The 16,135-nt window shown below is 34.9% G+C and overlaps 2 protein-coding genes across 5 annotated transcripts; both read left to right on the top strand.

Moving 5' to 3' along the window:
• Nucleotides 132-2,887, top strand: LOC18778998 (wall-associated receptor kinase 2). The gene is made up of 3 exons (XM_020562900.1): nt 132-1,181; nt 1,293-1,445; nt 1,574-2,887. The coding sequence occupies exons 1-3, from the start codon at nt 239-241 to the stop codon at nt 2,701-2,703; spliced, it is 2,226 nt and encodes a 741-aa protein (XP_020418489.1). The 5' UTR covers nt 132-238; the 3' UTR covers nt 2,704-2,887.
• On the top strand, nt 7,326-14,654 carry LOC18780174 (cyclic nucleotide-gated ion channel 1). 4 transcript variants are annotated; one of them, XM_020562903.1, is made up of 9 exons: nt 7,326-7,398; nt 7,514-7,584; nt 7,875-7,996; nt 8,540-9,026; nt 9,125-9,322; nt 9,543-9,829; nt 10,437-10,548; nt 11,009-11,257; nt 13,481-14,115. In XM_020562903.1, exons 3-9 carry the CDS (start codon nt 7,947-7,949, stop codon nt 13,898-13,900), a joined length of 1,803 nt encoding a protein of 600 aa, XP_020418492.1. In that variant the 5' UTR covers nt 7,326-7,398; nt 7,514-7,584; nt 7,875-7,946; the 3' UTR covers nt 13,901-14,115. The 4 variants fall into 4 exon arrangements, with proteins under 4 accessions (XP_020418492.1, XP_020418493.1, XP_020418491.1 ...); XM_020562904.1 differs by lacking the exon at nt 7,326-7,398 and adding an exon at nt 14,446-14,654 and having other exon boundaries at nt 7,406-7,584; nt 13,481-13,932; XM_020562902.1 differs by lacking the exon at nt 7,326-7,398 and having other exon boundaries at nt 7,406-7,584.

Raw genomic sequence — 16,135 nt, 5'->3', positions numbered from 1 at the left:
GGCCAACCAAATATTTTCACATACTTTCATATTATCGAAAAAGGGTTTCAAGTTGGAATCTTTTCTCACTCGTTAATTAAAATAAATAAAACGGACAGATGAGTGTTAACAGACAAAAAATAATAATTATAGGTTAGTAAAGCAAAGGCATTTCCTATCTATATAATAGGCCAGGCTTTGCCTCAGTTTCCTTAGGGAAACAATTAACACATAACATACAGTGCATGCGTATACACATATGGCCTTTCAATATGGAATGCTTATGCGACTTTCAATAATGTTGCTAGCAGTACTTGTACCAGCAGCTACAAGTGTTGTAGCAACAACAAGAGCAAGCGCAAGACAAGGAGGAGAAGAAGATGAAACAGCTATGGCCCGGCCTGGCTGCAAACCCAAATGTGGTAATGTCACAATTCCATACCCATTTGGCATTGGTGCCGGTTGTTACTCCCGACCAGAATTCAACATCACCTGCATAGAATCCAATAATAATGAGCCCACATTACCCCGATTGATGAAAAGCCGTATCTTTGTCGCCAACATATCTCTTGAAGAGGGTGAGCTGCATATACTGCAGTTAGTAAACAGAGATTGTTATGACAAGCAAGGTATCCCACTCCCAAAGGAAGACCAAAGCAGCGGCGGGCTCAGGGTGTATAATCCTTACACCATCTCTGGAGAAAAAAACAGGTTCTTTGTGGTTGGTTGTGACACGTACGCGTACTTATTCGGTGGCCGGGACGACCAAAGGTACACAACTGGCTGCGTCTCCATATGTCGAAAGAAAATTGGTGGCTACGCCATTGACAAGAACGAGTCTTGCTCTGGCATGGGGTGTTGCGAAACGAAGATCCCCCCTGGGCTGAACAACCTGACTCTGAGGGTGGAAAGCTATCAAAAGCATAGGTACGTATGGGACTTTAACCCCTGCGGCTTCGCCTTCGTTGTGAAACATGGCTATTTCACATTCAACACTACAAGCTTTCAACAACTTCGCAATACAAGCCGGCTTCCCCTGGTTCTTGTTTGGCAGGTTAAGGAGGAGTCGTGTGAACTTGCAAGTCAAAACCACGACACTTTTGCATGCAAGGGAAATACCACCTGCCATAACTGGTCTATGGGTTACATTTGCCGGTGTAGGAAAGGCTTCGAAGGGAACCCATACCTCTATGGTTGCCAAGGTATACAAATACATACATATATATATTATATACTGCAGCTAACTAAAGCTCAAAATTAAGGATATTCTTCTTGATGGATCTGTGATATATGAGTTTTACTATTTATTTCAGATATTAATGAGTGCGCTTCGAACCCCTGTAAGAATGGACAGTGCACAAATCTACAAGGAAATTACTCTTGTTCTTGTGATCGTGGCTACCGCAACCAAGACCAGATTACGTGCATCGAAGTTCCCTCAGAAACAAGCTTGAAAATCTCGCTGGGTATGTACAGTACTAGAGCTAGTTATTTACCTGTAAGCAGTATATTCAACACACATGCAGTATATGATATTCATGATTATTTTCAAAGAAAATAGTAAAACATATATATGGTTTTCAATTTATTGCAGGCGTGTCATTGAGCTTCTCTGTTTTACTGGTTGCAATTTTTTGGATATATAGGAAACGGAGGAAAAGCCATGTAGAAAAGCTCAAACAAAAATACTTTGACGCTAATGGTGGCGCACTTTTAGAGAAAAAAATGGCTAGTTTGGGGAAAACAGCCAGATTCTTTACTGAAAATGACGTTCAGGCCACCACGAACAATTATGATAAAGTAAAAAAAGTTGGTGAGGGAAGATATGGAATTGTTTACAAAGGAATACTAGATAAACAAGTGGTTGCCATAAAAAAATCAACAGTTAGTGCTCCAATTGACCCAAACCAAAATACCGACCCAGTTGACCAAAAACAAATTACCGCCGCCCATAACCAATTTGTTAAAGAGATGACTGCTCTTTATCAAATAAACCATACACATGTTGTGAGACTCATAGGTTGTTGTTTAGAGACCCCAACACCAATATTGGTTTATGAGTTCATGTGCAAGGGCACTCTTTATGAGAATATTCACGACAAAAATGGCAAAAAACCATCACCACCCCTTACATTGGCACAGCGGTTGAGAATAGCAGCCGAGACGGCAGACGCCCTAGCATACTTGCACCACTCCGCTGTCACGCGTTTCATACACCGTGATGTGAAAACCGCTAATATACTATTAGATAAGAATTTGACGGCAAAACTGTCCGGCTTTGGAGCTTCAACACTGGTTCTTGAAGATGAGAATGAAACATCAATTTTAGCCTCTGAAAAGGAAAAAGGAGACGACGTCTATAGCTTTGGACTTGTGCTAGTGGAGCTGTTAACAGGCCTAAAGGCAGAGGAAAAAGAGGTAAAACTCTTTGTTCGCTCAGTTGAAGGGAGTACGTTGCGTCAAACTCTTGATGAAGAAATATTGGAGAAATGTTCTGATGAAGTCATCAAAAAAGCTGCTGAGCTGACAATAAAATGCTTGAATTCAAGAGGGGAGGAAAGGCTTTCTATGAAAGATGTACTCGGAGAGCTCCAAAAATTACTTGGAACCATGCCACAACATCCAAGTGGAGGAGAAGAGGATGATATCTCTCCATCTCCCAAAGATACCGGCAACTTAGTTGGTTCTAGTAGTGCAGAGAGTGCGGAAGCAGCATGCAAATAACGACTCTTCGAGATGGGTGATAATTAGTTCACTTGTTCTTCCTGGTAATTAATGTTCCGTGTAAAATAGAATAGACTGTAGAATGGAGTCATGTGGTGTGCTATTGTAAATTTGTTGTGTGCTTTCGGAAATAAAATAATAAATAAAGATTGAGTTGGCTTCTGAATAAGAGGAATGTTAACAATCTTTTTTGTTGTTGATATTTTTCCTTTTTCTCATGATATATATCTTCTTTTTTTTTTGGGTTGAGAAAAAGCAATGCCAATTATTGATGAAACATATCAAAGTACAAAGTCACAAAAGAGCCAAAATGGGTACGACACCAATGACCAAACACAACAATAAGTAGATTTTATTTGGAGAGAATTACAACTGGACCAACAAATACTCAACTCCTGATTTAGCATCTTGAAGGATTCGTACACAAACTAACAATATATCTCCTCTGCGTAACGGCAAATTTATATTGTAGCCAAAAACTAGAATACAAAACACAATAAACTCCTAAGGAGTTCCTGAGAATTAAAATAAAAAAATGTAGCAAATTTCTAAAGAGTAATAGACTTAAAACAAGAAACAAGAACGCCATTCCACATCCTCTCCGACAACCGAAGAAATCCATAACGCCATACTGGCTAAATCCTTAGTGCGGCACCAGCTAAACCCCAACCCACACAAGCCTGTAACCTTTATTATTGTAACTCCAAACACTGATTTGGAGCCAAAACCCTATATATGTGGGCCAAAAGTGGCAACTAAATCATGACAACAATGGTGTTTCACGGTGTTTGTTTTCACATCACATACTAACCAATATAACAACCATTACTACCTCTACCGATGTCGATGCCTCCACCTCTGCAGGGATAGATAGCACAGCCGACAACTCTTATTACAGCCAAGCAAAAAACACCCAAACCAAAAAAACCTGCATCCAAAAACAATAAAAACAAAAACAAAACCAAGATCTATGGAAAAGGAAAATGAAGGAAAGAGGATAATGAAATTGGTATTTAGGTGAAGGGACCAAACTAAAATCCCAATGGATAAATCTAAGACAATAATGATTAAATGTTCTTAGTAACAATATGACAGACCTATGAACAAGCAAGAGATGCACATATCCAAATTCCTAATCAAACAGATCAGACAATGACAACGATCGACTGAACCTAGCAGAAATATGACTAGTCACTAAACTAGTCATAAATTTATAAAAAAAAACAATCAGTTCACAGATACAAGTAAATCAATTAGCCAAAATTGGTATGAAGCTGAGCAACAATATGACTAGACTTTATTATAGGCCTATGAATATGTAATACCTGCAAAACAACAACTAGTCAACAACTAGATTCACAAAAAACCAATTATCCCATATCTTTCCTAAGAGATGGAAAATATAAGATTCTTTTCCCTTGTTTGGTAATGCTGGGAAAGTAAAAAGGAAATACCACTTTATTTCCTCTCACATGTTGTGAGAATGTGAGACTCTTTATCTTCACATTCTCACACGTCTCCACATGTGTGGCGAATTTCAAGCCTAACACGTGGACAACACATTTTGGGTGACGTGGAGCACGTGTGGCCTTTGGACTTTCACACGTGAGCAACCCGCTCTGATACCATGAAGGAAGTTGAGGTTCCACCCCAAAACCAATCGGTTATGGGTGGAGTAGCCCAACTCCTTATAAGCCCTTGCTAGATTTATCAACTTTCCAATGTAGGACTCTTTACTTTCACATTCTTACACATGTTTGGTTTGTATAAAAATGTAAAATAAAGTTTGTTTAATTTTTCAATTATACCCATATGAAATCAAATAAAAAAGAATGCATTTAATGATATAATGTAATTATAAATTGTTAATAGGGACAAAATGATCATGAAAAATATGCATTTAATGTTGGCTCATTTTTCGAAACTTTGTTATGAAAAGAGAAAACAAAACCCAAATGGGGAGGAATGCTTCACTTTCCCCCTACTTTCCTATGTGCCGGACAGACAACTATTTCTCATGCATTAACTTATAAAAAATAAAAAAGCAATTGATTTACCATCTCCATACATTCTTTCCTAATTACCAAACGGAGAGCGCAGGTAAGCTAACCATGGATGGAGACAGTGGCGGACTCAGAAATTTTTTAGCGAAGGTGCAAAATTGATTAAGTATGAAAAATGGTTTTTCGGAATAATCATTTTTTCAAGATAATTTTTAGCGGCTTTTATTCCTTACACATCAAATAAGAAAACTTGATTTTATGGGATTTTAGTATGAAGAATATATTGACTTAATGAGCTATCATTTTTAGCCTAAATCGTATTTTGCACTAAAATCAATTTTTCATATTTTGATTTGGTAGGAATTTGATTTTCTAGTATTTTTATTTGAATCCAAATGGAGGTACTTCCTTATTTACATTGTAAACTTAAGTAAATGGAGTAATATAAAAATAAATTAAAGTAAAAGAACAAAGACATATTTACTTAAATGTTGAAAATGGAAATAAGGTAATTTGTACATCAGTTGAGCAAAGGAACAATTTGAAGCACCTACAATGATTTTTCCAGTGAAAAGAAGTGCAGCTGCACTCCCTTACGCCTCGATGTATCCGCCTCTGGATGGAGATGCATGCATTCATCTCCATGTTCCATGTCACGAAGCCAGTCATGGACGTCCAACGAATAATAGAGGCGACCCCGAGGTATTGCAAGCCAATCATATGACACGTGACGTGAATCATGATGATGAACAGAGCACCCTCGTGAATCTGCCTGTTTATTTCCTCAATCAACCTGTCTATTTCTTTTATTTTATTACATTATCTTCTTGTTCTTATTCCTTTCTTTTTTCTTGCGTTGAGAGAGATACTCACACTTTTTTTCAGTGGCATGCAGCTTTATTCCTTTCTTTTTTCTTGCGTTGAGAGAGATGCTCACACTTTTTTTCAGTGGCATGCAGCTTTGGCCCGGATTGTGACTCGAGTCTTCATCACTAATAAAGGCAAGATCGTTCCTGATCGTGATGATGCTTTGTTTGGAAGATATATTATATTATATGAGCAAAATAATAGACAGATTAATTTGGCACTGCTTTGGATAAGCATGAGTGGATTCTATCTCCAAGCATTGGTCCAGTCAAGATCAATGGTCAACAAAGATACGAGCTCAATGGAAGAGGAGAAGAGAACCATGTGTTTCCTTTTCCTCCAACCCAATCATATATGACTGGTGAATCATGATGCATGATGATGAGCAGCACTCTCGTGAATTTGCCTGTTTTACACTTGTACCCACCCAGCAGAAAAAGACACATTACTTTGTCTCATCTCTCTTCCTTTCCTCAACTTGTTTCTTCTTTTACATTATCTTCTGATGCCTTTTTTTTTTCTTTGAAATAATGAATTTTTCTGCTAGTGGAGTCACCATCCTCATAGACATAGCCTTGACTTGGCATGCTAGCACTTCCTTTAGTAAAGATATACATCAACATCGGCATACTACTTTCTGTGTCACTAAACCCCACCTTTTTTTCTTTTTGGTGACAAAGATTCGATGGAGATATGACTGGAATGCAATACACGAGGTCGTGTGTTGTCGCGATTCGCGAGATTCTTCATTTATGTGGGGAACCTTTTGTAGGTACATTATACATATAGGACAATGGACCATGGTTTTTTAAGCAAGGTGGTTTCCTTTGACTTTCAGGAGCAATATGAGATTTCAAGGGTATTGAAAGCCTTGAGATTATAAAATATCTTGTTTGATACAGTCACATGGATCAAAATTGTCATTTTTCCCTTCTGGTTATAAATAATCCAGTTTTATTTCTGAAAATAAGGAAGAAAAAAGTAGAAGAAATAGGCTAAAGTTGGATTTCCTTGTAAATTGGAAAGAATCAAGTGAACGAAGAGGTCTTGGTCAGTAATCAGTCCAAAAAGAAGGGTTGGTAAAAGAGGTCTTGGTCAGTCCAAGAGCAAAGTCTATATATATATATATATATTCCTTTGAATTTTCAGCCATTTTATTCCATGAACTATGATCCTTATAGAAATTAACCCCTGAATACAAAAATCAGCCATTTTAGTTCCCAAATTAATTAAATCACCAATTTCACCCTTGCCGTTAATTTTTTCGATTTTCATTTATTTTTCTGTCTAAAAAGTCAGATTACTATTTGATTTTTTTTTTAATTGTTATAAAAAACTTAAATAGTTAGAAAATAGAAAAATGAAAAGAAAAAAAAAAAAAAAAACTCTTTCTCCCCATCCCTTCCTCACTTTGCGTAGCTCAGGTTCCTCCTTCTTCTTCCTCCTTCCTCTTTGGTACTATTGGTTACAAATTAAAAAGCTTGTTCCTTTTGAATGGAACTTGAAGTTGTTGATACAGAAAAGAACCCACCTCTGCTGTCCATTGGGGAAAAATGGATGAAATTTACAAATTACAAATTTACTCTTATTATTAAGGGAAATGGATGAAATTTTGAAAAACTTAACTGCAAGGGCTAAATTGGTCAATTTAATTAATTCAAGTGTTAAATTAACTGACTTTTTAATCCAGGAATTAAGTTGAATTGGATCCTAGTTTGGGGGATGTACATCAATTTACTCTTTTGTTTTTTGTCAGAAAACAAAGTCTTGGTCAGTGAACGACAGAAGTCATTGCCATTGTTTATAAATTTCACCAACTTGCCAAGTAAGCCCACAGCTGTTTTTGAATAGCAAAAGAACTCTTTCTCCTCACAGATCATTCTTACATATATAGTTCTATGAAATTTTCTTCTCTTCTCATCTCTCTTTATCTGATGAAGGACAAAAAGAAGGAAATAAATATCATCCCTATTCTCTTATCGTGTTGCCATTGCGTCCAGTAAATAGCGTGGTAAGTTTTTTATTTTATTTTATTTATCAATTCAAGCTTAATTTCCTGAAATAAATATGTGCAACGTTCAAAGGCTTCTGTATGTTTCTGGAGTTTCTGGATGCTCTTGATATGCTTGAATCGTGGTCATTTTAGAAACGTAGAGCTACTCTATTTATATAAACCGGAAACATTTAGTTAATTCAATTCGATTTTATGCACCAAATGTGACTGAAAAATTAAATAACTTGAATGGATATTAAGCCTTTTACTAATTATTTGCAATTCCATATATCATTTTTTATTTTCAGGACCCTTTCAGAAAATTGAGGGATCTATAATAGTTTAAACTATCCTATCGACCGTATAAGAAGGATTAAGTTATGTCTTCACAGCGCCGTGAAGACGATGATCATCAGACTAATATCGCAAGGTTGGTTTTTGCAAAATGTAGCCGCTTAATAACATAAGATTATTATTTCTCTTTATCTTTTTTTTTTTTTCTTCCTTACTTGTGCCTGTATGATATCACTTTTTTTTCTTCACAAGGCCACAATAGAAAAGCAATTAGCAAATAATTAAATTATATGCCTTAAAGTTAAGTGTTAAGTAGTTAGTGAGTTAATACAGTGCTAATAGCTGGTTTGGCACCACTAGAAAAAGGAGTAAATTTTGCATGGGTTGATGTACAATCTAATATACATAGGACATGTAAAATATTTTCAATGCATTCAACCACATGTCATAAAAAAAACAGTACAGTAAGTTGAAGAATATTTTCACATGTATTGGATGGTAACATACAAAAATTTCAAAATTTTCCCCCGAAGAAGTCAATCTGGGATACATCAGGTAAACTTAAGTCCTAGACTTATATCAGTTTTTTTTATTTTTGGTTAGATATACTCTAATTTCTATATTTGTTAAGTCCTAGCCTTATATCTCAATTTTCTGATTGCATTTTTCTTTTAATCAGCGACACACCAGGTAAACCTTACAATTTGGAAAATGTTGAGGGGCAGGCTCGATGTCCCGCATCCCAAATTGGAGAACTGTTTACAAAGAAGAAATGGGAATGCAAAGATCATTCAGCATCATTGTGGAACAAGATGATTGTAATTTCATGTGTTATTGCAATTTCCCTAGATCCCTTGTTCTTATACATTCCATTCATCGATGAGGATAACAAATGCCTTGGAATGGACAAAAAGTTGAGGAATGTGGCTCTGATTTTGCGATCTCTCACGGATATCACTTTCTTGGTGGATATTGGATATCAAATCATTCCAGGTATTAATAAAGCCTACGAGGTTATCAACCAAGGGAAGGAGCAATGGGAATTGGATTGGCAAGCAACGTTAATAAGAAGAGAGGAGATCATTCCATTTGCTGTGATATTAGCTCGGGAGTTGAATTGGTGTTCTTTGGTGACTGACCTTCTCTCTGTTTTTCCCATGCCACAAGTAATAAGAGAAATTCAATTTTTTGGTGTAAATTATGAGCTAGGGAGCTTTAATTATTATATGGACTTCTAACCCATTACTATTATTATTTTGCCCAGCTTCTAGTAGGGTACCTTTTTTTCGAAATGAGAGAGCCGGGATATTTAGAACGGAGAAAGGTTGTCAATTTTCTTCTTCTGAGCCAGTATTTGCCAAGGATTTATCGAATTATCTTATCATCTAAGGAACTTACAAGGACTGCCGGAATAAGGGTTAAAGCCATATTCAATTTGTTTTTATACATTCTTGCTAGCCATGTAAGTTTCACTTCCATATTATTTTATTTTAGTACGTACTTATTTTTGTTCATCGATAAATGCTTGAGGAATCTTCGTCTCATTTACAATAACTCCATGATTGGAAAGTGACTACTGATGACGTAGAGTGAATGCAGGTGACAAAGCAATTTCTCTCTCAATTAATAATCATATCGATCATTAATGCTTAGATACATGAATTAATTATGTTCTATTTTAGGTTATTGGAGCTTTTTGGTACTTCTTTTCCGTTCAACGAGAGATTTCATGTTGGCATTCGGCTTGTGGAAAACAAACGGAATGCACAAGTACCTTTTATTGTGATGATGATCACAATACCACTACCACAATGATCAATTTGTTAAACACATCTTGTGGTATTTCGGACAGTAATCCGCAGTTTAATTATGGAATATTTCTTGATTCCATTAAAATTGGTAAAACGGAGCATATGCAATTTCCAACCAAGTTATGCTACTCTTTTTGGTGGGGTCTGAGAAATTTAAGGTTTGCATGTGCAAATTTATTTTAAAATTTCATCATTTTATTTATTTATTTATTTATTTTTTGCGAAAGAGTTTCACCATTTTATTTGGTATCCCATATTAATCACATTAATATTTTTTATACTACAAGATAAAAAAAACTAGCAAAAGAAGTCTTCATAAATATCCTATCCTTTTCTCTTTTAAAATTAATAGATATCATATTCCAAAGTACTTTTCATTGTTAGTCTTATTTTTATGCCACTTGATACGGCATGTTGTGCACATTGCGGTTGTACACAACATGTATATGATATATATGCTGTGATATTTTTATTCCAAAGTAAATAAAGTAACGGTTTTAATTTATTACGGTTGTAAATTTTCTTAATTACTCCTATTGTATATGATATATATTAAATATGACTACTTTCTTCTTTTATGTGGTAACTGAACTTACAAGGAGGATCCTTCTAGGAACCCTAAATTCTTCTGATCAACCAAAAGCTTAACAGAAACAGTAGAAGAAAGAAAGAAAGAGAACCAAACAAGTGTTGCTTTATAACTACTTTCTTCGGCCATTCATTAGTATCTCACATTTTGCTTGGTCCTTTACTTATTTTTTGCAGCAACTTTGGCACGAATCTCACAACAAGTAGTTATTTGTGGGAAAACTTGTTTGCAATTCTAATTTCTATCACTGGCTTGCTATTATTTATATATCTCATTGGAAATGTTCAGGTTAGTAATAAATCTCTCTCTCAGATATCTATTTAATTTGCTTTCAATTATTTCCCTTCAACTTCGGGTCCAACCTCTATCTTATGTCAATATATATCCCCTTTTATTGATGGATCCCATAAATAATTTTATTTGAGATAACATTGTGGGTTCATTAAGAATTTTATTTTAATTACCAAAACTGTATATTTTTCAAGCCTTCATCCATAGATCATCATTCCAAAAAAAAAAAAAAAAATCGACATTGAAGACCATTAAGGCATCAAGTTTTGACTAACAAAATAGACGAACACAATGCTTCAAGAAAACACTAAAATGATAACCATTAATGAGTGGTCAATGGCTTTGGATTCAAGTGATTTTTTGTATAAATGATCTTTGAAGGAATACTTAAAAGTTAGATGTTCGGATCATTGAAATGCACTTCTAATTTACTATTTGTGGTGAAATGTACCTTCAGACATTCATTCAGATGAGAACCACAAAATCGGAAGAAATAAGACAGAAGATTGATTTAAAAAAGGACGTGATAGAAACGTGGATGAAGAAAAATGATATTCATGATGATATGAAGAAGGAAATCATGAAAAACATAAATAAAAAATGGGAAGAGGATAAAGATGGTGTTCTGGAGAATATATTCAATGTTCTTCCCGATTATACGAAAAAATCTCTAAAGTATGAACTCTGCTTGAAAATTCTATCACAGGTATGTTTCTCTCTCTCTCTCTCTCTCTCTCTCTCTCTCTCTCAAAAGTATTTGTATCTATACTATTTATTTAAAAAGAAAAATTTACCTAAGAAGTACATGAGTTGCCTTGGCCTTCGATCACTTATTTCAGGACTGGATTGAGTCCAAGCTAGTTTTTGTAAGTCCAGGACATTAGTCCAATTTACAAGGAATTAATTTGTATCGTTGAAGTTATATAGGCTTATTAGGAGTTATGGTCCCTGAATTTTGTATCAACTTGAGCCTTAGTCTCTCAACACTCAAAATGACTTTCACAGTCCCGCAATTCCACTTTCGTTTGTAACAAAAGTCCTGAAGTAACTTCCGTTACTTTTTCCCATCAAAATGAGGTGTAAATTGGTCTTTTTGAGTGTTTAGGGAAAAGGAAAAAAAACAGGGTTAATGACAGATGCCTCCACCACCTCTCCCTCGCAGCCCCCACCCTCCCCACAGCCCAGCCCAGCCCAGCTCACTCTCTCTCTCTCAACCACCCAATCCACCTGATATATGTTCTCCACCCACTAGCTCTTTCCTCCTTATGTCTCCCTCTCTCTCTTCCCCTTCTATTCGACAGAAACCCACACCTCCGTACCCTATCCAACCTCTTTGCCATCACTACCCCACCTGACGACCAAAAAAAAACCCAATTAATTAATTACTTTATACCCAGAATCCGAATCCCACCCCCAAATTTCCGCAAAACTCCTCCCTCACACCATGCCCACTTTAAAAACGCATGAAAAAACCCCATGACTACATTACAAACAAACATACACAAACAACCCCAAATTACATCAGCTACAATGTAGTTTCAACAATCACATATAAGAGCAAGAAACTAGAAACCAAAGACATTGATGACCCAGATAACTATTTTTCAATCGAATTGAGCCTATATAAATATTTTGAGTTTTTCTATTTAAATTTCACACTTTGCTTTGTTCATTCCAATACTTAAATCATTAAACTTTTAAATTTTATTATTGTGTAAAAAGACAAAAAAAGGTCATCCAACTTAATACTTATTTCTAGTACATCTATACACACACTCTACACGCCCCACAGCTCTTCATATATATTAAGTTATAGAAAAACACAAACTCCTCCATACCGTATTGCAAAATTATTCTTCTCTTTCAATTCAAAAAACCTACTACACTCTCATCTTCTCTTCATAAACCCTAATCTTAGCTTTGAATATCTTGATCTAATAGAGCCACAATATGGTTCACATGCACAAAGAAAAAGAAATTTGAGTAAAGGACGATGAGCAGGATCAGAAACCTAAACAAAGAATAAATAAATATGTCAATGAAGTGGTGTCCATTAGCAGAATTTAACCTTTTAAAATATTTATGTTGCTAGAATTTTTTTATGTCACTGCAGTGTCCATTACCATTAAGACAATTATAGCCATGTGAAGGGATGCCATAACAACAAACTTTGATTATTAAAATTTAAAATTTTAAAAAAAATTTAAAAAAGCATTCCATACTAAAATTACGAAGTTTCCTGCTGGGAAAAGCAAAGTAATCTAACCTGTAATTGAGTATAAGATATGAGAGTAAATCCCCTTCTCTGTAGAAATTACAAAATTCTTTAAGTTTTTTTTTTTCCTGCTAGATGTGTATTTAGGGGTAGTTTGGGAAGATAGTGGAGTTTTTTTAAAAATTATGAAAATTTGAATTAAAAATTAAGATGAACTTAGAATATAGAGTAAATAAAGAGAAGTGGGGGATTAAATACAAAAACTCAATATTTTTCAATAGCAAAAACCTTCGCATCCGTTGGTACATTGTGGGTGTTGGGCTGGGGGAAGAGAGAGAGAGAGAGAGGGAATAATGGTACTTGGTGGTGGGGCATTGGGTTTACTTTTGGTTTTTTTTTATTGTTTAATTTTTAAATTTAAATTAATTTAGAAAACAAAAAAATTACTACACTTAAAAGAATCAATTTGCCCCTCATTATGATGGAAAAAAGTAACGGAAGTTACTCTAGAACTTTTGTTACAAACGAAAGTGGAAGCTATTTTGAGAATTAAGGTACAAAATTCAGGAATATAGCACTTAAAAAGCCAAGTTATATATATATATATATATATATATATATAGATGAATGAATCTTGCTTAAAAATCCAAGTTATATATATATGGATGAATGAATCTTGCTTTGTGTTTAAATATCGATAAATTTTAAATACAGGAACCACTTCTTAAACTTATGGATGACAAAGTGCTGAAAATGATGTGCGACTATCTGAAGCTAGTGACTTACAAAGCGGATCACATCATATTTCAAATGGATCACCCAATTAATCGCATGCTTCTCATTATAGAAGGCACTGTATTAACCTACAAACATACACGTGGTGACGAAACAACAAAAGATTCTGGTGCTGCCCCATCCCCATCTCCATCAATGATCACCAAGCTCCTTGGGAAAGGTGATGTTTATGGACAAGAGCTTCTGACGTGGTCGTCCAACCAATCTGGGATTCACAGTCATCCTATCTGCTCCGAAAATGTGCAATGTCAAACAAACGTAGAAGGCTTTGTTCTTTCAGCGGAGGACTTGGTAGAAGTCTCCAAATGCCAACGCTGGAAGTTAAACGATGACCCTTGATTTCCCTCCCACCTTCTACTGCGGCTGGTCATGTACGTATGTATGGATGGTAATTTAGTGCACCAAATATATTGTAACATTCCAAGTAACTTGGATATCCAGCTTTTTTTTACGTGTGTTTTTGAGTGCTTGTATCATATACTTGCGGTTTTTTTCTTGTTTTAGATGACCAAGAATTTTTATTAATCATATGGTTTTTGGGTTAATTAATTTCAGATAGTTTTTGAAAATCTTCTAATATTTTGGTTGTTTTTTTTTTTTTTTACTCTACATTCCATAAAGAAGAAAAACATCAACTTCAAATTAAATCTTGTATGTCGTAAACAGCATGAGGTTTATATTGCAACTTGCAAGGTTTCCATATACTGTTGAAGAATATTAGGTTCATTTTATTTTTTCTTGTGACATGTATTTGCGCTCTCTTTGCAATTTAAGTGCTCTTCTTCCCTCCTTTTCAAGGGGGGGAGAGGGAGTGAAAATGATTTGTTTTCTCTTTCTCATAAAGATATTGCATATTTCTTGACTCCGACAACCCTTCTTTTCAGGGAGAGCAAGGGAGTGAAGAGAAGTCGTGTCTGCATGAATTAGCTAAAATTGATATGGAAGAATTTGTTGTTGCCATTTTCCGCTACAATTCTCAATGTTGTTGTCGTTGCTTTGCTCTCACCGTTGACCTTGCCTTTTCTCTTGCCTTCCTTTGTCTTTGTCTTTGCTGTGTCTTATCCAATTTTTAGGGTAGGGTTTGCTTTGCTTTTGCCGTGTTTACAGAATTTCTGTATTCTTTGCTTGTCTATATATATATATATATATATTAAAATAGGTTCTCACAAGAACACAGAAATATATATATAATTTTAAAGAATTATTTATACTACATATTAATTCTTTGTTAATATGGCTTTTCCTTATTTGATATTTATTACGAAGACTTAAATATTATGAAATCTTAAGATTAGTATGAGATTATTTCTTTAGGTGAAAGATGACACCATTCTTGTGTGTTTGTCTTGCAATATTTCATACTTATCATAGTGAGTGGGTTATGTAATGTGTTCTAAAAGTTCTTATTTTGTGATAAATGTAAAAATCATGGATTTATTATATTTACAAATCTCTCTATATTTTCAAGTAAAGTATGTCTACTTTGTGCAACATTTCACACAATATATATTATTTAGAGTTTTTGTGAAGTACGTACTATTCATGGAACATGAAAACTTCAATGACGGGGTATCTGAAGGATAAATCACTACAACAAATAAGCTCTTTTGCTAGGAAACATTTCTTAGCTACAAGTTAGCATTTCCTCGTTGTACATGTTTCGCGAGGAAATAATTCCCAGTCATTGCTGATGGCCCGTCGTAGTAGCCTATGAGGAGGAAATTTCTCAGTTCCTGGCTGATACGTGTTTGTGACAACTTGTACTTTTCCTTGCTTAAAATCTGTAGCGAGGATATATTTCCTCGTTACATGTCATTTAATTTCTCGCCATAAATTTACAATCGACCAACAACGAGTTAAACAATTCCTCGCTAAAGTAAAAATATCATCATTAATAATTTTATTTTAACAATTTTTCAAAATGAATAACAGAAAAAATAAGAGTACTGCGACAAAAGATACATTCGTCGCTTAATGTGTGTTACAGTGAGCAATCCCTTTCTCATATTTTGGCGAGGAAATTTGTAGTTTTGACGCTATAAAATTGACACATTGCGAGTGACCTACAATGAGGAAATACTGGTCTTCCTCGCCATAGTTGGCACCATTTTATTTTTTTATACCCAAATTAAATAGCAATTTTTCTCTTACTCACAAGTAAAATTATAAACATTAATTTAATACGGAACAATTTTACACTAAAATAGTAATCAAACTCCAAAAAACTATATTATTTTCTTTCTCTAAGTTTGAGGATGAACTACAGTAAGAGAAAAGTTAAATTAAAGAAAATAAATTATGAAACAGAGAAGAAAGACCTTTAACAATCAATCCCCTCAAGGCTCAATCAAAGAGGTGGTAGTTTAGAGGCCAATAAGAATGAAGCGATAGTCACTACTCAATGCTATTAACTCAAGGCATAAATAGAAGCCACTAACCGTATAAGACATTAATAGGATAAAAAATGAAGCAAGTTCAATGCAGAGAAGTACAGGAAATGTGATCAATACCTGTCCAAGCCAAACAACAATCACAATCAGATACCACCCAATTGGCCCAAACAACCCCAGGAAA

Source organism: Prunus persica, chromosome G4 (assembly GCF_000346465.2).
Source record: "Prunus persica cultivar Lovell chromosome G4, Prunus_persica_NCBIv2, whole genome shotgun sequence".
Classification (NCBI taxonomy): Eukaryota; Viridiplantae; Streptophyta; class Magnoliopsida; order Rosales; family Rosaceae; genus Prunus; species Prunus persica.
This window is presented reverse-complemented; position numbering and strand designations above follow the sequence as displayed.